Below are 24,767 nucleotides of genomic sequence, written 5' to 3' on the forward strand. Positions count from 1 at the left end.
GCGGAAATACCATCACTGCGCAACTAACAAAATATTCAGGTGAAGGTGGCTGAACAGGAATGCGGGCCTCTCAAATGCTTCTACAGCTCCGAGAGAGGAGGGAGGGAAGCCGACGGGACTGTAAACGAAGAGGACTAACGTAACCATGGCGACAACTTAAGTATTACGCAGTCAGTCTGTGGAAGATGAACGAAAAACATGAGCGTGGTATTTATCTAGCACAATGCAAAGAGAACAAGTAAGATTTTACTAGAAGTCCATTTTTAATCTCACTGCAACATATTACAAAATCACTAGAAAGCTTGTCATCAAAACGAGAAAAGATGTTCTTCAGGGCCTGTGCTCAATATTCATTATTTGTCGTAGAATTCCAAGTTTGGTATAAACGAAAATATTTGTTGTATTAGTAACGAAATTATAAATAACAAATGATTCTGCCTTATTTTATGCAGACTCAATGAAAAAGCATCGCTAAAGAATTACGACACCACAATTTTTATTTCAATACCGCGCTCAACTACAAATAAATAAATAAATTTCAGTTCTGTTTACTAACGTTCGTTAAATCAGACCATGCAAAAAAATGATTTGGGACAGGTCACTTATCGATGAAGTATCTAACTTAAAAATAAACACAAAATTTAAATAAATACACAACAGTTATAATACACATCAAAAACCTCAATAAATAGAAAGAAAATATAAACAACAAATTTTTATCAGTATTTCCTGAAGTCCCCATTTAAAATACAATATTCCAAGGTAATTCAATACGAAGATCGTGAACATATTTGACAAACTGTTTATTACTTTAGCTCAACGCAAATTTAATTTGTAGACCTTAAATGTCGACCTTGTCCTAAAGTAAAATGTCTAACACATTTCAAACAAATAAATGTTGTGTACACAAAATTCTCATTCCAGCAGAATGCTACATGCTTCCACGTTTCGTTCCTTACGTCAACCAGAAAAGGTCACTGTGAAAAACGGTCATTATGTCGTATTAACGTCACTCAGAATATACTATAAGCTCACAATATGCTAGGGACAAGACAAAACACCGTCATGGCAGGCTTGAGTGTAACTTGAATGTCCTAGTTCGATTCCCTTCATAACTGAAAGTCCTGATTCGATTTTAACGACATTTATTTGAGGCGAACACTGGGACGTGCGCTTGCCGCGAACTCATTAATTATCACTAATCACCATAATTACTTCAGAACAAAAAAAATAACAGAAAGAAAGAATAAAAGAAAACCAAGAAGCAATAAACAAAGTGAAAAAGGTCACAAACAAGGAAAACAGGCCTAATCGCCGCGTATAACGAAGACAAAACGGGAAACGCATGACAATCGCCATTCTGATGTTAAATTGACGCCAGAATTCTCTGATGCCAAGCTTATCATCTGCGTAACGTTCCTTCATAAGTTCGATGATTTAAAATTTGGCCGCGGATAGGATATTGACCGTCATGATCCTAAAATAAAACAGCTGATATGAGAAAACACGGTTAGCGAAATCGCTTATAACTAGGGTCACGCGTACTTTGCAGAAGACATCATGTTGGCCTTCTGTGTCGTAATGCCATGTGAGTATGTAGGTAGACACAAATATTTCTTGGGAAAATATTTCACCGTTTTCAGCCCTGAAAGGTTGGTATCAACGTAAAAGTCCACACGGCGTTACAACCCGAAAGATCGACCTCAGATTTATATGTGGAAGTTTTAGACGTAACCGAAAAATATTTGTGCTGCAAACAAAGACTGCATTCTGCACAAACAGTCAAGGCAGGTGCAACGGAGCTCCCAGAACACGAAGAACGAAGACATTAACAGAAATGGCAGTTCTTAACTACCGCAACGTGGTATTTGGAACGCTGAACCCACTTCGTGTAGCTTTCACTTGTTCAGAAACCTCACACAAGTACAAGGAAGGCACTACGAGGTATGCAGCAGACATGCGTTCCCATGAGTATCTCGTCATGTACTCACGTGCACCCGCCATGCTTGATCAATAGGTTTCTCCGACTCTAAGAGCTTTCATTCTGGGCTTTGTTCAGCAGCAGATGCTGCGAACTGCGCCTACTTCAGAGGGTTCAGAGTAAAGGGCACAAAATGGCGACGGTCAAACTAACACCGAGAGATGATTTTCAAAGATATGGAGCATCCCTTTCACATTTTAGCAAACACTATGGGCATTTGACATTCGACAGAAAATTTAACAAGTGAAGCTTTCGCGGCGACTGAAGTTGATGAGAGACTCTCGGGTTACAAACCTCGCGCTCTCCGATGCTTGTAACCCGAGAGTCTTTCATCAGATTACACATTCTGCGTTTGTTCTCTTACTGCGCACAAATAAATGGTTTAACGCCAAGACTACGTACTTACTAATTTATTTTAATCATCTTACCATTCCACACTATACGTATAGGGATACATAAATAATCGCTACGAAATTTGAAACCCTCGTTAAACCTTGCAGAGTCCAGTGGCAGCTAAATTTACAAGTTGTAGTAACAATCAATAACTTTGCATATTGTCCACTGTGTATTTATAAATTTTGCAAGATTCTCAAAATAAACAACGATTATTTCCTTAACGAACATCAACCAAACTGATTTTTGGAATGGAGGCGGGTTGTTTTTTTGTTTTTGTTTTCTTTCTTTCTTTCTTTCTTTCTTTCTTTCTTTCTTGAAGCTGAATTTTTAAATATTATTCAAATGAACGTTTCGGGCTATAAAGGGTCAAGGTGACAGCTGCTCCCACGTCTTCATTTCGGTATTGAACTTCATAGTCTAACAATAAAATTCAAATTACATGATGGGCCATGCTGCTAAGCTCACTGTATGTAATTCTAATGGAATTTGGGAGGAATAGTCGAGCGGGACACGAAGCCCGCATGAGCATGAAGAACGCATACGGACATTTAGACATAAAATACCAAGGAAGAGTTTACTTAGACTAAAGCGTAGATAAGTTGATAATATTAAGCTAAATCCTTAAGAAACAGGTTATAAGAACGAGGTCTCGAACAAGCAGTCCTGGAGGACGTGAGGTGTCCTGAACAGCGTAAAGATCCTTTAGCTTCCCAAAAAGGACCCTGAACCATGGAGGCAGTTGTAATAAACTTAAATTTAAACAAAGCTGTTAGCAGTTGCAGTCTTCATGCCGGTCGTGGGAGTAACAAAACTTGTATATAATTTATTGAGACAAGGGGTTTTTCCCCACGTCAATACATAAAAAAATCAAGGGTCATCTTAAATTCTTTGGGTCATCGCTAGCATCTACAACATTATCATCAGAAGCATCAGATTCTCGCATGGGTTAAAAGCGCGGGTGGAACTGCAAATACCTTCGCGGGTTGGCAAATTACTTGCACGCACGCACTCACACACAAGAGCTGCTTGAGCACGTCATGAACCAGGCGAAGAATTCAGCTGCTTACTTCACATGCGTCAAACTGAGAAATTAAAATGCTAATTTGCCAAGTAAAGAAATAACAAAAAATTAAAAATGTAAGGGTGAAAAAGGGAAACACAAAACAAAATAAAGAATGTATAAAGGATTAAAGAATAAAGGATAGAGTTGCGAAAATAAATACATGGCAAACTGGGAGAAAAGAAATCTACAAGAAATAAAATCTTTGTACTGGATATTCTAGAGGGGCATTAAGAAGATGGCGATCGCCATGATGTAAATTATTGAATACTAATTGCAACTGCATATTCTTGAATAGATATTATAAAATCCGAAGCTCATCTCAATAATTTCAGTTCCTGTATCAAAGAAAACATAATGACTCTCCATTACAACATCAAATGATTAATGCCTGTTCATTTTGAAAATCTTACAAAAGCAAAATGCAGTTTATTTATTATTATTAGTGTTCTGTCTGACGCCAGGTCCATATGAACAGGATCCTTCCATCCTTTTCTCGGACTGGGACCTGTTCATATACGTTCTTGGCAGATGATCCAGAAGTGGTTTGCCATTGCCTTCTTCTGTGTGTGAACGGAGTAATTGTTGGGATGCCACGGAGGAAAACTCCGTGTTGCCTAGACCACGGCCTTGCCCAACACAAGTTATAAATTCGGGCACCGCCGTAATGCTCTGTGGTGGATGTGATTAGCATATAGGCCTTTTAAATATACGTAAATTGTTTATATATGTTTAAATAATTTGGCAGCTAGTTTTTATTTCTCCGGTTTTCACAGGCCAATTTATCAATCACTGTTAATTAGATTTAAAAAGTGTTTAACTAAATACAGAGACAAATAGATTTGTGCAATCAAACAGATTTGGAATTGGACATATGCTGTTTATCGTACGAGAAATGAATGAAACAATTATACCCTCCTCTAACGTCGGTGAATATTTTGAAGACCACCCTATAGCAATGTACACTTGTGCCAAAAGACTCGGTCCGCACTTTCCTGCACAGCTTGTTCACACGTCTGTACCAGACGCTCAATTTCTTTCACTTCTAAGAATGCTGAATCAAAAACCGCTGATTTATGTGTTACCATCACACAGCACAAAGAGACTACGAGTTCAAATGTAGGAAGCGACGTATAACAGACAGAGTTAAATAAATGATGCAAAAATACACAGCAGAAACTTTCCCATGTCCGAGTAAATAAAACAAGTCTTACAGGTTACTCGTGTGATTGTTTTTGAGTGTCTGGAAGGACTACATAGGAATATTTGAAATACTATGACAGGCACATCTATCTGGAATTTAATCTAATACCAACGAGACGTTTTCGAAAAATCTCCAGTCCGTGTAACACTTAATGGAGAAAGGACAAAAGAACTGTTCTGATGCTTGAGGAGAGTATAGACAGATAGCTTTCCAGAAACAACTTTCTCAAATCTTAAAACGTAATAACAAATACTTTTTTCAGCACTTCCCTACTCTAAAAAAAAATGAAAACAGCAGTGAATACTGCAATTTTAACAACCTATTAGCAAGTCACTGGAAGGAATTCACACTTGAATTTCACTTTCTTTACATATGACAGTCGCAAAAGAAACTTGATACACGCATATAAAGACGATGTATCTCCGTTTTGCCAAACTTATCCCAAATACAGTTCCGATATTATATAAGATGCAAATATTGGGTATTTCAATAATTAATTCCGAACATTATAATTTAAAAAAAATGCATCGTTAAAGAGAATTAGATTAAATGTATCCCTACAACACTGTGTCCTTCTAACGATGTCTCTATGTACAGTCCGTGTTTGAGTAAACTGCTGGCGTATTTTCTTATTCTGAGATTCATGAACATAGAAAGAAACATTTTAAGCAGAATATTAAACACATGATCCAGTATTATTACTTAGACTCCGATATGTTTAATTTCAGGTGTAAAACATACAATTAGTTTCAATAAGAATATATCACAGCCCCCACATAGCGACGGAAGAATTGATGTCTATTGCATAATCTACTGAGAAATTAGCGAAAGATATGAATTCATTCTTCCCTTCACGGAGAAAGAGAGAGAAATAAGAATTTTTTTGAAGGGAATGTTAATTTCTGTCCACATGCCAGCAAAACTACTTGTTCGTTTTTCTCTCCTTCAACACTACGGATGCACGTGTGGGTGGACTGCAATTGGAATGTCATTCAGTGCGGTACAGAGCTTATTTCAACCGTGAATAGACGTGACTAGCAATTTCCTCGTTGCTGAAGATAACTTTTTCTAATGGTGCATTATAATTAAGGCAGCATCCTACACCAGTACTGATCGTTAATAAAATGCGTACGTCTAATACATTACACAGGGACAATAACGCGAAGGAATGGCATTCCAGGCGAAGGCGGGTAGTGGGAAATGTGCCAATAGTTTCTAACACGCGTTCTTCAACGACTTTCAATTACTTCCGCATTGCATCATCACATTAACCATGAATGTGGCAATAAACAAATATAAAATAAAATAAACCATAAAGTCATATAACGAATCAGGCACAAGAGTGGTACACTTTGTTAGAACTCCCTTGGCGTGACATTTTTTTAACCTAATTAGAAAAAAATTGTAACCGTGTGCATTATACCAAATTACACTTGTACTTGGTAATTCCTGGTTTATTTAACAGAACTTTAAATTTATTTGATTATGCAGAGTCAAATGACAGGTCTGAGGTGACACGAACAATGGCGGCTGAGCTCTGTATGCTTCTGCGCATCTACCGTCACGTGCCTTCGTGAGCCAATCAGCTTACGAGAGTTGGTGTATAAAGTATTAAGTGGAGGTATAGGTCTGCAAATTATTAACCTCGGCACTGAAGGGTAAATGGAGGTGAGTGGTCAGCTTCGCGGTTCGGTAGCTTTAGCCACTTCCCCACCCGACCCCAGGAAACATGAACTTACCTCGACGATGAAGTAGAGCGTCTGTTTGGTGAGTAGTTGCACTGCAGCGTACTTCTTGCTTGAGGGGGTATGTAAAGAGCTGCAAGATTGCACTGGGGCACTCACGGTGCTATTGCGCATACTGCCTACATCCCGACAGCCACCCCCACACCACGCTACTGCAGCAGCCCACTGGAACACAACCAGAAACAATCATCAGAGCAACACCAACCCTCTTGAAGCCCAAACTCGCCGAAACAATATTTTGAAACAGTGTGTACGACCTACCAGTAACACAATTTACTGCAATATTATCTTCGCAAATCGCATTGAAAGTTTACAAAAAGTGAAATCATATTCACGGCGATTCCAGACTCCCCCACACCCCACCATAGCCTTGTTTGTATATGTTAAAACCACAGCCGCCACCGTCAGAAGTTAATTGCGAACAGCGCATTCCAAGAGTCAAACGTCATGGTTACTAGCTGTTATGTTAGGTGGACGTTCGGTTTGTATCCCAAAGAATCCAAAGTGCAACGCTACTCCATTACAAAGCAAAAAGCACTTACAGCAACAATGACTGACAACAATGCTACAAATACAAAGCATTGATGAAGTTTGTTTTGACATATGGATTGTAGCAAATTTCAAGGACGATGAACCAACGAAACAGACTCTTTAACAGAATATGACACTTCCACTAAATGAATTTGGTGTCTAACAGCAGATAACAGGGTTTTCAGTAAGTGCTGAAAACAATAACTTCGCATTTGTCAGAGTAGCAACACGAGTACGTCGTTCAGCAGCACATCTATAATTTTCTATTAAACTATCTCTACACTGTTTAGTGTAATTTGTTTTAAAATTTGAAGATGGCTGTCTTCTGGGTTGTAGCGTCTTGTAGTCTGGTAGAAGTTTAGCCCCGGTTCAGAGATTTTTGTTGCTTCCATCATCAGGGCGATAAAATCTCACCTCATGGAATGTCTAGTTCTCGAAATGGGTTACTAATTTCAAAATAAAATGCACGACCTATAAAGATGTCTTAAGATGATGTGGTGTAATTAGAATTACGTAATAATTAATACGATTAAATTCATGTATCATTCGACATGTGTGCACCTGCACGTATGCCTATCAGAAAAATATGTGATTAAGCCGTTGACTGCCTAATCATTAATATAACATAATTATATCATATAATTTTCCCATTAAAATAATTGCTTGAGGATAATTACGCTAGGTCATACGGAACATAAATTCCACACATTTCCATTAAAATGCCTGAATTGCACTTGTATAACGATCATTATTCATTTTAAATTAAAAATAGCAGATGCATAACAGCAGCATTTATGTTCACTAATCATCATATCACTCGATGATAAAGTCTGAGATACAGACAGCATCGTTAAGTGGGCAAAACAGTAAGTAGAAATAAGTAAATGACACTACTGCTGCTACTGGTAGCAGGACCACTGGGCAACTATAAGCGTGTGAACCGGATTTGGCTACGAACAGAGACCGCTGGTGGTTGATTGTGAAAACAGAAATACAATTTGTTTTCTGTAAAAAGTGGAAAATGATCGTTAGTTAAGTGCCTACTAGAGATAACTTTGTATTTTCCTTTTAAATGTAACTACTAACGCTCTAACTCATAAATGTGTTAGAACCTTAATCCTGCGCCAAGATTTAGAGTGTTTAAGAAATCCTGACGTAAAATTTGTCTACTCAAAATTCATCCTATTTAATCTTCATTTCTTTTGATCCTTTCTCTCATTCGTTTCATTCTTTATTTCAGTTCATTTAATCTCGTTTCTTTATAATATTTTATAATTGCAGTGGTATTTTAATTCCTTAAAAAGTACTGAATTCTTCCGATAAATATTTAGAACTTGAGATTAGGCAGTGTGTGTGGTCACAAGGCCATGTTCCTCTGCTCTCTCCAGCATTCGTCGTCTGTTCTGCCGGTGTCCAAGGAGAGGAATGCCAGGGATAACGCCCACACTTCAACTACATTCACATCCAAAACGCAAATCCACTTCGCAGTGTTATGGTAAGTATACGCAAGATATTTAAACTTCATGGACTTTATTTGCGATTAGAATGTATTATTTTAAACGACACTCATACCAACTGGACTCGTCTCATGACAGCACGAACTTTTGCGAACATCAGCAAGTCTACGAACGAATGCAAACACGTTCCCATAATTACTCCCAAAGAAGACTTTTTAAACCTATAAATAAATCCAATCGATTAACTAACTTTCTGTCAGTAATGAATGCAGGTCTATATGGAAGGAAGAGGTCGTGGGCTACTTTAATCAAATATCAAGGCACTTACACTGAGGACCCGAGGAAGCCACAGAACACCTCAGTCTCGACGGTCGGTCTCCGGGCGGAAATCTGTAGCCGGGACCTCCCGATACACAGCATGAGCTCTACTAGGTCGCGATGTTTCGTAAATACAATATTTCCCCGAATTTCGTAATGAAAATGCAGTTAAGCCTATACAATATCATTCAGAACACGAAGACGAAGACTTCTGATGCATGTTCCAAGCATCAGGTTAAGAAGCGACCTATTAATCAAACGAAATGAGATCCTTATCGAGTCTGAAGCTTACAGTAACCACGGTAATGACCTCGGACTCGCCCCATTGCGTAGAACTGTTGTCAAATAGACCCTAACTCCGATGCAAAATCGAATACAGTGGTAAAAAGCTTTTTGTGACGTGTGTGAAAACGGTCCCTATTATTTCGAAAATAGAATAAACTCTGCATAGAGAAGGCAGATAAACTGCTGTAATTTATAAAACTGGATAATTTGGGGAACAGATCATATTCGGCGGAAATATTTAATTACCTTTAACTTCCTCTGATGCAGCAAAGATCTAAGTAATTAAGTGAGAGAGGCTGAATAAAACTGAAAGGAAGAAACCATTCGGAAGACCAAGGCGTAGAAGGGAAAATAATATTAAAATGGATCTTAGTGAAATATGACTTGATAGTGTGCGCTGACTTGTGAAGGCAGAGCAGGCAATCAGGAGGTGGAGAAAAAGAGGATGAAGGGTGTGGATTGGATTCAGATGGCTCAGGATATGGATCGGTGAAGGTTCAGGCGAGAACGGTAATTAAGCTTGTGGTTCCAAGAAAGGCGGCGAATGTATTGACTCGGTGAATGTACTTTTCGCTTCTTAATAAGGACTCTGCTCTTGCTATGGAGTTATTGTATGTAGAGAAGATGCATTCTATAGAATACCAATGAACCGAAAAGTATCGTCAGGGTACACGAAAGTACTAATTTGCTTTCCGCCCAACTCGTGATCATCACATGAATGGGACTAAAATTCTGTAGAGGCTATTCATCATATTTGTATTTTAGGATTCTGAAATTTCCGCGTTTCGCGAAACGTATGGGTGTAGAAATACGCACAATGCGCTCAGTCGCGTGACGTAAGCAGACTTAATACCCCGACATGTTCACATACCAGAATGTGTCGACACAATTCCTTAACCGAACAGCGCATGAGACCTTCATTCCTCGCCACACTCGGGTTTCTGACAAACAGTTCCACATAACACTTCTTTTTCAATTTGAATAAATGAAAAACTGCCCGAATATTTCGTAATTAATACGCCTACATATAAAAGGTGCAGCACACCCGGACAAATGGTAATGAATGTGTTCGCTAAGATCCAATGCGAAGCACACGATATAGTTTTTGAATCAAAATTCTTGCTTCATAAAACCTGATCGAACGGATCTTAAATAAGTAGGGTTGAGAGTTGAAGTTAGATTTATAAGGCTCAAGACGGGGATAAATTGCAGGCTTTTTCAAAGATGGTAATGAAACTTTGTAAAATTGAATACTTGATTCGCTAGAAATGAACTCCGCGAAGTTATCGAAGCGTTGATTAATATTTTACCCACCTTTACATTTACACATAGAACCACTTTTGTTCACATTTTCGATACATATGGGTTATGTAGCGAATATCGAATTACAGGAAGTGGTCGTGGCTTAATTAAGGTACCGTCTCGGGATTTGTCTGAAATTACTAAGAAAAACCATAACCCCACTTCCAGATCAAGCGGGACCCCGATCTATAAAGACATTTAAAATTACGTAAGTTTCTACACACATGCCACTGGCAGTTTGAGGCATAGAGACCTTCATAAGAATTGCTAAATATTTACACTGCAGTGCACGTAAAAACCCAGGTCAGAGCGTATGAAGTTAAATAAAATGATTTAGGGCCTTGACCAATGGTGTGGGCTTTTGTGTTTTCAGCGCTTCGTCATGTAGTTGGTTAAATTAAACAGAAGTCACTCCGCGATGCAGCTCGCTCACAACAGCCGAAGGACTGATACTAGCCCAAAGCGGAAATTAAAATCTCTGTAACGACGTAAGCAAAACGAAAACTGAAACGGAGGCCCCTTTCGAAGATTTCCTGGCATTTCAAAGAAGTCTTTCCTTCCAAGAAGTGCCTAGGCTTTGGTATACTGTCATTATCGAATAGTTTTGCAGGGAATTTCCGATGCCTTTGCACTAGCTTCTTCACGATTAGATGGCAACAGACAGATACTGCTGTGGTAAAAATACCTTTTTGCATTCCACTCTTTCAGTATTTTGGATTTTGCTCCACAGAGTTCGTATGTTCCATTTACTGGCTAGAATTTGGAAAAATAACCTTTTCTTCGCCGAAAAAAAACTTTATTACATTAGTACGTAATAAAAATACGTACTGAGCGTTTAACCACGGGACAAATAAATTTTTCTTTAGCTATCAGAGATTAAACCTGTTAACTTATTCCGATAACTTTCTGAACCCAAAATGCTAACAGACATTTGAGAGGACCCATTCGAAGTGGCCAGTCGCAAGGTCTTACCAGCATAACATAACCCAGTAGAGCAGACAGTTTAATAATTAACACTTTTATAAATGTTACCAAGAATACATAGATCTTGTTTCCAAGTGCGATTAATGTAACAACATTATACTTTCCAGGAAAATAATTTAAGCTTTTAAGGTTTATAGTAAGAGTACTAAAGCATCCTAAGTATTTCATGTTTTATACTAAAGGAATTCCATAACTCGGCTACCGGTATTTCATGTTACGAACATCTTAAAAAGAATCATGTACCACGTTCACGAGTACTAGCACGAAAGAAATGACTCGTGACAAGTCGGGCAATAAATATACCACATGAAATGAGGCGTTACCAAGGCACACACACTCAGTTTCAGTAAACATGGCTTCTGTTTGAAAATCACGTCAGCAAGATACCATGCTCATCTTCTCAACAGCCATTTTGCAACATTTCCATTTAGCTGATCCGAAACTTACCAGCCCAACAATTTTCTTAAAAAACCGACTTTCCTGAACTAAAATAACCACAGGTTCTGAAAGCAAAAGCAAAGTCCATCGTTAGATTGCAGAGTGATACAGAATAGTAACCAACGCGCAAATCATAATTTTAACATTAACCCTTAACCATCATGCTCCGTGCTTTGCACATCATGGCACTCGCATGTCAGTTCCTCAACCTTTTGGCGCACGCGACACACTTTGAGTATCCCACACTTCTTTTTTCGCGGCGCACTAAAATTATAAGAGAGAAGTAAAATTCATAATAAGATTACATCAATTTTAAGTAATGTAATTTAGTGAATAAAAAATTATCGTTTAACAGAAAGATGACAAAGTTTGGTTACTTAAATATACTGAATTCCGGAACAATAATATTACATTAAAATCCTTTGATTTTTAATTTGCATATTTATTTTTATATAATTATTCTTAATGATTAAGTCGATAAGAATGAGATGGGCTGGGCATGTAGCGCGCATGGATGGGACAAGAGGTGTGCACCGAGAAGTCTGAGGGGAAGAGACCCGCTGGGGAGACCTAGACGTAGATGGGAGGATAATGTCAGGCGGGATCTATGGGAGATAGGAGCTGAAGGAGACTGGATTTTGTTGGCCCAGGACAGGGTCCGGTGGAGAGCTTTGGTTAATTCGGTGATGAACCTTCGGGTTCGATAAGCCATCTAGTTAGTTAGTCATAATTATTCTTCTATTCTGAAGCCCGCGGCACACGGGTTGATAACCACTGATCAACACAATAAACAGTAAATTAGCGGGCTAGACAATTTTTTTTTTAATTTTCCGTCATTCCATGCTAAAGATAGCACGTTAAAATAGGCCGTGACCCTTCCTCCACTATATTTTTCAACTTCAAATTTTATAACCAACCTTAAGTCGAAATCTACGTTCGATGAGCTCCCCAGTTCATACACTGCAATTAAATACGCTGCAAATTATGAATCATTCTCGTCTCCACTTTTATACTTGTTTGAAATCGGTGATTACCAACTGTTGTGCCTAACATACGACAGTGGATTGCTGCAGACATTACAACGACGAACCTAGGTTACACCTGGGTATTACTTTCCAAAACGCACCAAGTTTACGTTCATTTATGTAATTACTATTGTAGGGAGCGGATGGGAGGGTCGCATGGAGGAAATCAAGAGATGGAGAAGTTGTCTTTTACTCCAGCATTCCTGCACACTGTCAGCCTCTCCTTGCAGCATCTCAGCGGGCTGCATAAAATCTCTTCTGAGATGCAGGAATGCGGACGGCCTTCGGTCCGCAACGAGCTCCATTCGTCCGTCCACCATTGGGCAAGTGAAGCCAACAAGAAAGGCAAAGACCATACATAACCACTCACTTCCAAAAACATCTGCTTTAACTACATCACTCACAGACGAAACCTCGATATGCACGAAACAAAACACAAAGTAAATTAATGTCTATCGATCAAATTAACTACCTGCGTGATGCAGTCTTCCTTGAACAGTTTAGTGAAACACGCAAAATTCCACCAAAGAATCCTATCACAAGACTTTCCAGTCAAGTTCATATTTTTCAAAGTACATCAGTAGAAGTTCCTTTATATTCTAATGGTATCCTCCCCAGCAGAGTAATGATCTCCAATAAAATTGTCTCACTTCAAAAAGTTTTTAGCAAACACATATATCAGTATATATGTCTAAAAAAGACACGTCCATCTCACATTTCTCGATGTAACTATGCAGCCAGCTTTAACATTCAATAACACTACATTTTGCCCACAGAGTTTATTTATGGGTTCCGGAGTTTTCCTCCGGGGGCTTCCCCGGTTTCTCCGTGGCATCCCAACAATTACTCCATTCACACACAGAAGAAGGCAATGGCAAACCACTTCTGGATCATCTGCCAAGAACGTATATGAACAGGTCCCAGTCCGAGAAAAGGATGGAAGGATCCTGTTCATATGGACCTGTCGTCAGACAGAACACTAATAAATAAAAATAAAATATTTCTTAGAATAAATAACTATTATTTCCCTAAATAGCAAGGACTGAATTTTTAAACAAATTTCACATTCCCATCTTCCTTCAAAAAGTTACGTACGTAATTTTTACTCAGTCGTCCCTTACATTGGGCATTTCAGGTACTAATATTTCCAAAATAATAATTTCAACTGCCATTAATCCATCACAGTACAGTATAAAGACTTCATAAAAGTCCTTTTTTAACATAAGAAAAATGACAGTTTTAAACAAATTAATATTACATAACTGTGTTTAAATTTTTAATTGTAAATTACAAATTACACTAGTTTTAAGTTACATAGAATAAAGCAGCAAATAACGAAAGCTCGGAAAATTAATTGCTTAATGTGTCAGGCAACGCTGAGACTTGGTACAGCGCGGAAATTATATTCTAAATGTACCAGAGCATTCGGACCTAATTTCCCTAAGGTGACCCGGTGTTAAGACCTAAAACCTACATTGAAAATAGTATACACGGGGCCCGGCATTCATATAAGACATAACGGGATGAATATATATTTTTCTCATTATCCCAAGCTGTAAACAGAAAACGTATAAAGACTTAAAACTGATCAAGGCCACTAATACTAGTTCAATTTATTATTCATTCTATGAGAAGATCAAGAAATGGAAAGAAGTAAACGACTTTCACTTGAAGCAGAAAACGCTGCCGGTTGTTTTCATAATTTGCACACGTAACAGAAACATGTTTTCGAAGCGACATGTAGGTCACTCAATTAAGTACGGCACATACTGGAATTCTAACTATTACTTCATTTCGTTCTCTTTTCGCTGTAATGTTTGTGCTGTATTTATGAAAATTATCACCCGCGAAACAGCACTAGATAATGTATTGTAGTTATATATTAATTTTAATGGAAATTAAATTCAGAATTCGAGGTTATAGAAACAAATGAAATAAAAATGGCAATCCCTAATTACTGAAATAAGAGACTGTACAAATTAGCTACATTTCTGGACCTTACTGACAAGAAACTAAGGCTATATAAGACCAATGCACTGTTTCCGTCTGGCATCTTTGATGAAGCTTGATCAAGTGGATCGATCTCTTTAAGGGAGAAGAAAACATTTTGACGCAAAACAATACACAAAAACGAAACTACAATATTTCGTGGACAGCTGGAGAAGTATGTCGCAGAATATTATAATGGGGTAGGAGAGGGTGTACTCAACACGATATTTATGAATAACAGCAAAGTCGTGGAAACGTTTGTAATAAAAGAATTTTAATTTGGAACGTATCCCTAAAAAATCCTGATTTTCTTTATGATAACACGAGAATCAGACTAGAATGTAAAGCAGTGTTCCCCTGATTTTTTATTGCCGAGGTACTCCGTTTTGCTGAAGAACCGGCTATCCCGAAGTTCCTCGTGATTTTACCCGATCTCTTCAGATGATCAACGATGATGAACGGCTTATGTCAAACGTAGTTTGTATTAATATTTTAATATTTTCCGTCAAATCACAATTTTTAATAAGATAATAAAATATAAAATATTTAAAATATCATTTCACGTTCCGCATCGAATGATCGATTTACAAATTGGACGGTTAAATATAACCTAAACATGTCGTAAGAGACGTTCCAATTTGTAAATCGATCATTCGATGCGGAACGTGAAATGATATTTTAAATATTTTATATTTTATTATCTTATTAAAAATTGTGATTTGACGGAAAATATTAAAATATTAACCTACTTCACAATATGACGTAAATATACTACCTTATGTAGTTTGTATTGACTTGCCGAGCAATACGGATAAAATATCTTAAGTCAACATTGGTTCTAAGTAACAGAAATATCTCAATAACAATTTACTACATTCCACAATTATATAGAAAACATAAAAAAAAGGGAAAGACGTATCACATGACTGCACATACGCATATCTGAGATCATGATTTTTATTGCAAGTTCCACGCAAGGCATTCATTGTCGTGCCAGATGTTCAACCCAGGGCAATGTTATCAAGAGGGGATGGATTTGAATGAACTTCAAGACAGGCAGACGGAGGGCTCTGGCACGCTCCTCAGCTGCCATACCTAAGGAGTTTATCCATTGTTGGGTATAAAAGCCTGACCCCTTCAGGAATGCTATACATCTGTATACCTGCCTGCTATACATCAGCTCTTTCCCTGACCACCTGCTTCGCCATCTTTCTGATTCTATCCACGCGACTCTCTGCCTCTTTGCTTCCTCCCACATCCTAATCCAACAATTCCCTTTCTCCAGAAACCCGGCCATCTGCTCACCCAAATTCCCCTTTTCAGCATTCCTCCTTTCTTTCCTGTGGGCCAAAAAAGTTCGAGGACAGAAAACACCAGTAAATTCTGACCTGTTAGCCGTGCCCAACGAAAGACGCAAGGGGGAGAGGAGGAGATGTAATTTCTAAAATCTCTCCGGCTGTAAATATGGTGCTTCCTTGTATCGGAGTTGAAAACAACAAAGACACGTTCATCGAACGCAAATCGCAAGTCCCGATCGGTTTGGGGGGAAAAAAATACATTCGTAGTTTTTGAAAATGAATTCCAAATATCAATTTCTGACAATAAAAGTCAGTAATAAATGTAATTTCAATGAAGCAAGAAAGGTATATATAAACGCAAAAGATTAACATAACTTAGTATTCTAGTTACTTGACACCGGTATGACATAGTAATTACACTTTCTAAAGAAAATCATATGTAAAATTCAACTTCATTTGGATGAAAACGCCTTTTTGCGTATATGCAATGTAACTGATGATGACTGTATTCTGGGTCGTTGCGCAGTGTAATCTGGTAGGCGTTCATCAACGTTTCACAGGTCCTCGCTGATTCCATCATCAGGGCGATGAATGTATTAATTATTCACTTCAAATTGTATTTTATACATTTCCATAATTAAAAGTGCGGCTTTAATTGAACTTAAACGTGTTTCCGTGGTTTCGCTAAATATATTTTAATGCAGTAAGAAATAGAAACCCATGTCACGTGCTACACAGTTTTTCTTTCCCGACGCACATTTAGGCCACCGGCGGCAGTTTGAAAATTCAAAGTGCTCAATAATCAGCGTGCCTCATGTTCAAACAGAAGTCGCAATAGAGAGGCCTGCATCGTAGAGACTGACAAAAAAAAACAGCATTCTTTTCTTTATATTATTAAAATATGCCTTGAGTATTGCATACCAACTACTACTTTTTTTTTCGTTTCTCCTTTGTCTGGAGTCGATCCTAACAATAATTTCACACGTACTGGATGATGCAACTCAAAATGTCGTCTGCCTGGCGCCACGGCCTGCACAGCGCACCTGGTTGCTCTCTCTCTCGCATTCCAAGAGACTGCTGTGGCCGTATGTGCCCTCTGGCACAGTGCTAGTTACACTGCACAATCCAACCACGGACCCCTCCAGCTGAGGACAAGGCACCTACTTGAACTTCTAAAATTTCCTCTTGGTCAACAGAGAAGAATTACTCAAAACGACAATAATAACAATATTATAAAAACAAAAACTGAATTAGGAGACGCGAACTGCCGACAAGAGGCGGTCCTCCAGCTCGATGATTGGACGGGAGGTAACTTTTCCCCACCGCAAACTTTAAACGTCATGAAATGTTACATATGGCCTTGAACTTAAATGGATTCTTCAGAAAGGAAGCACTCACAGACGAGATTAGATATGCATAAATTTCAGTCCGAAAAACTCCCCAGGGGGAGGGGGGGAGAGAGAGATTAACATTTTTGAGAAATGAGGTGTGAAAATGTGGACTGGATTCATCTGGATCAAGATTCTTTAAGTTTAGGCCTACAACTAATTCTTGTGATGGAGTAACAGCTGAATAATCTGCTGTTGATTAGACTGCTGATATGATGGCTCCATAATCGCCCTGATGATGGAAACCGTAACCATAACCTATTTCACAGTCCAGGGAGAATGAGCCATTCGTACAGAGAGGTTGGCAGCGACTTCAACATTACTAGGATTTGCCAAGAAACGTACACGGCAGAGTTTAAAATGAATTGCTTGTATTTAAAGTGGACGGACTGATGGATGAATCAACGACCTGTGGAAACGAGCAAAGAAGTGAACCCGGGCCTCCAACAATGGGAAGGGATAAAGCATGTCAGTCCAAGACAGTCCTGGGGCCTTCACAAGCCGCTGTCCGATGGACAATGAGCACACCTGCTCCCATGGTTTTACTGTCATCGTCTCACAGTATAGTGTTTTTATTTAAATAATGTATGGAATGTCCAAGTTCAAAGTCGTGAAGTGTCTGCGGACAAGGAAAGCCTTTCCTGGCCGACGTCCTTCTGTTTCCAAGGTCTCAAGCAAAAAGGGACGAAACAAAGAAGAAACAAAAGAAGGGGAGGGATAAGACAGTTATATGTTGTAGAAAATACAGCTTAAATTTATTACCTTTGTGTCAATGAGGCAAGAGTGAACTTATCGCAATCAAGAGGCAGAGAAATTATTCGAGTGTTCCCAAACCTCCATTTCAGTAATCATTCGTGTACGACAAGGGCCCATATTTTCCAGCACAGACACGAGCACATCGTAGGTATTGGCGCGCCTTATTTATGCACTGCGGAGCGAACAAAATGGCTGGATACTGACGTTTAAAACAAAACATGTTAACAATTCAAGCACAGAATCCTCACTTAGTATATCACAATTTTTTTAAGTCTCAAAAGATTCTGTCAACGTGATGTACAACGGGGCCCTAATAAATAAAAAGTTTCCGCTCTAGGTCTGAGGTGGTCATCAAGTTCTGACCAGAGGGCAAATAAATCGATTTTGGAAGAAAAAAAAGTCCAAATGAGCGCCTGCAATACATTCTGTGAGCAACATACGAGGTGCGATCGGAAAGTTTCAAGACTGTGTCAATAGAGAGCGAACCGGATGTAGTACGAGCTTCTGCCGCTAGGGTGTGCGGCCTACATTCATAGTGAATCAGTGTGCCAGCCGGCATCATCGAATTAGCATTTGTTTCTTAGTTACGGGCGTTTTGGTAGTGCATTACACCGACCCTCCTGCGATTTCGGAATGGCGTGTGCATCAAAATTTGCCAAAGACTCGCCAAAACGGCTACAGAAACCTATGAAATGCTAAAGCAAGCATTTGGGGAGTCAGCAATGGGTCGTGCACAAACTTTTGTGTGGCATTCACGTTTTAAAAATGGCCGAACCACTGTCGATGATGACGAGCGTTCTGGACGACCATCTTCGAGCACAACGCCCGAAAATGTTACGAAGATTCGGCAGGCCATTCACGAAGATCGACGTCGTACCATCAACGACTTGTGCGACATTGTTGGGATAGGCTATGGGACCTGTCAGCTGATTCTAAAGGAAGAACTCCACATGCGACGCATCATGACAACGCGCCAGCGCACACCGCCCTCAAAGTTCGGCAGTTTTTGGCCTCAAACACCATGGCCGTCATCCCGCACCCTCCTTATTCGCCGTGTGACTTCTTCCTCTTCCCAAAGATGAAAATTCAGCTAAAGGGAAGGAGATTTGAGTCGATAGAAGAGATTCAGGCAGAATCGCAGATGGTGCTTGACAGGCTGACAAAGAAAGATTTCCAGGGATGCTTCCAGGCTTGGCAGCGGCGCTGGGATCGTTGTGTTCACTCCCAGGGAAACTACTTCGAGGGTGATGGATGAATTTAATACCTGAGGTAAGTGTACGGGTTTTTATAGGCGCAGTCTTGAAACTTTCCGATCGCACCTCGTATCACAGGCACAAGAATATAGTGGTTTCTACCACGACAAGATACTTATAAACATCGAATTAATACACCTTTCAAAACAACCTGTTATAATTTAGGTATTGAATTTATTTCATTACAGGACAGTCTTTTAAAGGCGATGAACTTTTAGGTTACGTAACAACAGATTTCTTGAATGCCTGTTCACTGCTTGGGGAAAACCCTCGGTTAGAGCACTGCCTTCCTATCTCAACGATATCAAAAGATACTTTCAGATACCTGTTTAAGGAGTCAGTACTTTAACAACATGCTAACATAAGATTATCTACCGAAACATTTTCCGCATAACGAGGCAGCAGCTTGCTCAGATTTCACACATTCAGTGTTTTGTTTTAATCTAACTACTTTTAACATATATTCGACATAATAGTGAAGTTCGGGCTGAAAGTTAAAAGCCGGAAGATGGACCAGTCAGTTCGAAACATGACGCCCAGTACTTAAGTACATAAAGTAAAATGAGTGATTTTGATAGTGTACACATATTTGCTGTATAGAGACGGACATTCATTAATAATACTACAATATATTAACATCTGTTCTTCTATGACTAGAAAGTGAATTATGTATGATAATGCATCGCGCGCTGACTGGTTAAACGGACAGCTCAGGAGAAGAATTCCACAATTTTCAAATATAATGACGGCAGTGGTAGACTTATTGTATACGGATGGTTAAGATTTAATCTGCAGTTGCATACTGAAATTCTACAGGTCATCTTTATGAAAATGTAAGTTCAGAGCATTACTGATAACCAATTCAAATTAATAATCTAATCCTGTACTAAAGGAATAGGAAATCTTTGTGTTGGAACTCAGCTATTGGACTGATATAACTCTATAGACATGGTTATTTCATGTGCTAATTACAAACGATTATTTTCCATTCCAGGTTAATATGACAAGGGAAATTTCAGTTACTAGGTTCTACGCATGTATAAACATGACTGTTCAGCACTAAACAAGTTGATCACTTCCAGCCAAAAGTTGTACATCAACATTCTACGTAATTCTTAAGCTGTCATATTATGAACACACTCCAAATTAAACAACAATTGCAGCTCAAAGGACGAACAATCAAATTACTTTGCGCAAAACACAACAATTTGGAAGTTGCGCAATTCGCTTCGAAAACATTACACCAGGGGGCCTCAGCCCTTTCTGAACTTAGTGCCACACTCAGACTCCGCCAGACCCCACCATAGACGCGACCAAGCCTTGTTTGCATTTCTTGTTACCAGAGTCGGAACTAATTTAAATATTTTCCCCTTCGCACGAACGGAGTTTTCGTAAAGTCAAGCGGGACGGATAAAAATTCCAGATGAGACCCAGCTATTTCTGTGTAACTAAGAAAGTTTCTACTGTTTTCGTTCCTGGACTTCGTCCATCCTCCGGTAAAAAGCTGGTGGATAAATTTTCAGGACGGAAATGACTCGTTTCCGAAACGTGGTGCTCTGATCGAAACACTAGACGATGTATAAGGTCCAGAAACTCAATGACATTAATTGTATTATACCATCTTCAGAACATTTTAGAACTGAAGCTACCACCACCAATCGATAAGATCGAAACGTCATGGTACATCAAACAATACATGTTAGGTCATGCCTACGTGTGTTGTTAGGGAAAAGAATAAATTCACTTAGATCGTTATTGCTTCCAATCGTCTGCATACCAGAAGCAGCATCTGCCTGTGAAAAACGACCTTCACATGAGGAGACACAGTCCTCCCTCATTCTCTCGGTCTTGTCTCACATTCCTGCGTGGAACATTATGGCTTTTTTATATCCTTCAGCAACATCCTAGTAAGCTGATGGTAATCGCCTCTACGCCTATCAGTGGCGGGCACTGGCTTCAGCCTGTGACCCATGTGCCAGTTCTAAGCGTGGATGCATTTCGGTGATCCGGCCGTCTTTGCGTCAATACCAGCTGTACCCGGCACGCATTACGCAGGAGATGTCGTACGCAAGTGACATAATTCTGAAAGTGGTGACTAGAATAAAAGTTCTAGACACCAGATCATATCGTGGTGTGGGGTGGGGGGGAGATCTGGGGCATCTTGTGATGCCAACTTTATTTCAAATTCTTCCATCAACACGTAAGCACGCTGGCCTTGTAATCCTGGGGTCTCGGGTTCGATTCCCGGCGGTGCCCGAATTTATAACTTGTGTTGGGCAAGGCCGTGGTCTAGGCAACACGGAGTTTTCCTCCGGGGGTTTCCCCGGTTTCTCCGTGGCATCCCAACAATTACTCCATTCACACTCAGAAGAAGGCAATGGCAAACCACTTCTGGATCATCTGCCAAGAACGTATATGAACAGGTCCCAGTCCGAGAAAAGGATGGAAGGATCCTGTTCATATGGACCTGTCGTCAGACAGAACACTAAATAATAATAATAATAATATTCCTGTGCATAATTACATGCAACACTGACTCTAAGTGCATTAATCTTTGTGAAATATAACCTCAAAGTTAACAAAGTTGACGTGTTTGTGAATTTTAACATACAAAATTCCGCATGCTTCTGCCAGAATTCGGGCCATGTTACTTCACAAAATACTTGTGGCTCGTCGTTTTAAGTCCAGACGTTTTCTTAACGGGACCTGAGTTCATTTTCAGAGACACCGGGAAAAAACAGGGAAGCAGAAAGCTTAAATACAGCATCTAAACATGACGTAGAAAGAATTTTGCAATTTCAGATTTGAGGTTTTGACGGCGGTTTTAATGATGATGATTTTTTATATTTTTGGCGCTGTGTAGACTCGCCGGTATATGCCAACGTTTCTGAAAAACACATCGTCTTAGCGTCAGTAGGGCCATTATCTACAAACAAGTTTCGAGCCAGTCATTGGGATGACGCCAGGAACAGTAGCAAGTCGAAGGAGGAATGGGTCAGAAACGGCTTTAGGAAAAGTTCATTCCTTTTTTATTGGTAGGAATATTACAAGATCAAGGAGGGTAAGATGGGTGGGGTATGTAGAACGCAACGTAGAGATGAGAAATGCATGGGCTACAATATTTCAGTAAAAATAACTTGAATAAGGAAGACCATTTAGTAGTCGAAACGGTAACAGTGGACCCCTAAAAACGATCTTATAGATTGGAATCGATAAAATGCGAGAAATTTCTGGACTAGCCGACAGCGACATTAGCTTCTCGAGGACTATGCTCATGGAGATGATGATGATTATTATTATCATCATCATCATCATCATCACAAGCTAAGAAGAAATAAAAACAAAGCTGATGGCAATGTGCATCCTTTGTTCGTACATAGTCCTCCTTTAAATATAATAGTTTATCTCACAAACTAGGATTACTAGTTCTCTAATCGAGTTTCTTTCTCAGCCTGACCTCACGATCGTCCTATGAGAATTATAAAACTGACGACGGTGGTAACAAAATAAAATAATTTTCTGTTAATGGCTTTTGGAGGTCGAATGTTGCCAAATACATTGTGTTGTCTTAAATTTTTCTGAAACAAAAACTTATTGTAGGAAAAAGAGATTTTAGAACAAGCCGCCGTCCTCAGGTCTCAAAACGAACAGTCATGCCAACCTGGGGTAACTGATTTTCTCTACACAGATTAGTGTTTTTTAATACTTAATCGACACGACTCTATTAAGTATGTCACATAAAGATATGCTAGTTAGTGGTATAATTTTTTTTAGCGACAAACTCCTTTCGCTATACGTCTAGTACATTTTCATAGCAGTTCTTTAGCGGATAATTGTTCTGAGCGGTATAAGGCATCCAGACGGCTTAACTATCTAATCCTTTGAAACCGAAGCCCGCTCAAATAATATTTAATAATTCAGTCCGAACCGCAAAAAACACACAACACTTCACCACTGCGAATATCAACTGCTTAACGCTACTTAAAGAAATAATCACTATTTACTCTGAGAACCATAAGAAACTCAGTGTGCAGAATTATTGATTACTAAGCCAGGCAGCGCATATAGTTATCAATATAGTTTAGGTTAGGTTAATTAAGTGAATATTTTGCACTAAACATAGTCATTTCATTACGTTATATTCTTACAAGTCTTTCGATGACAGGACGCGCTGAGTTATTTTATCGCACAAATCTACAACGACAATAAAATGTAACTGCAATTAAGAATCTGCAGAATGGCAGAAAATTGTCTTGAGACAGAAGAATGTTACCTCCAACCGCAACAATTTTCTCTGGACGTTAAGTAGGATAAAGCTTAATGAGCAGTTGAATCACAGCTCTAATTATATAAGTCTAATTAACACAAGTACAGTACTGTTCCTATAAGTTGCAACACAACAAATGCCACACGATAGCAACCCTACTTTGACAACACATACAAGACAACATACGTTTTCATGACCTTACATTCGAATGCAATTAAATTATATGTACGAGTGCTATCGAATCATCGTAATTACAATAAATAATTAACAGGAATCGTGTGACACATCTCTCTGAAATCTCGATTTACTCCTAATCACATACAAAATAACATTTAATATTGAATTATGTATTGCGTAGACATCAAAGATTTAAAGCAGAGCGGTAAATATATGTACCAGATGATTCAACAAACAATAACACTGCATTATGAGTTTTGTATCCCGCATAGATCCAAGTATTCACCCTGTTTTCAAACATCCGGAATATCGCAGATTTTCTACTGATGCTGTCAGGGTCACTTGGCGTCTGACCTCCACCTGGTAACCGGTTACTTCACAGAAGTCAAAAACATTTCGAGTTTCGATGGGTAGGGACGAAAAGTGATAAAATAATAATATCTGCCACGCGAGTGACCAGTCCACCGCTGTTAACGGTGCACAGTATACTGCAGAAGTGTGTTTCTAGGTTAAAGGCGTCGGTTGCTGCAAGGCTTTGATAACCGAGGAAGGGAAGAAATCAGCCGTGTCACACTTTTACTACGCAAGGTAAAATAAAGACAAGTCCCGCTTACGTTGCGCTGAGAGTCACCGCGGCAGTGATACGCAAACTACGTACAAATCTGTCGGATTCGGCAACTTTAAAATCTCATTTGAAAATAATTAAGGCCGTCACTGTCCCTAAGCACGATCAAGCGTTCAGTTGTAACTAATTAACTGATTACATCAGGTGACACGGTTTCAAATAATTGTTGGTGACTCACGAGAAGTGAGTGCCTCAGGGTCAAAGTTCAACGGCGTTTCATTCTCGTTTGCTTGCTACGTCTAATATTTTATTTTAGAGAAGGACACTTAAGTACAAATTCTCGAAAAT

At 39.1% G+C, this 24,767-nt stretch overlaps 1 protein-coding gene across 1 annotated transcript in view; it reads right to left on the reverse strand.

Moving 5' to 3' along the window:
- The window catches only part of ex (FERM domain containing expanded), an 80,843-nt gene that overhangs the window by 41,395 nt on the left and 14,681 nt on the right, over positions 1 to 24,767 (reverse strand). The window contains exon 2 of the mRNA XM_087347100.1: positions 6,381 to 6,551. Coding sequence (XP_087203226.1) covers positions 6,381 to 6,500 — 120 coding nt within the window. The 5' untranslated portion in view covers positions 6,501 to 6,551. The remainder of the gene's footprint in view (positions 1 to 6,380; positions 6,552 to 24,767) is intronic.

The sequence above is a fragment of the Zootermopsis nevadensis genome, unplaced genomic scaffold (assembly GCF_977971745.1).
Source record: "Zootermopsis nevadensis isolate Lab colony 2312 unplaced genomic scaffold, Znev_1.0 Znev_ptg000011l, whole genome shotgun sequence".
NCBI lineage: Eukaryota > Metazoa > Arthropoda > Insecta > Blattodea > Termopsidae > Zootermopsis > Zootermopsis nevadensis.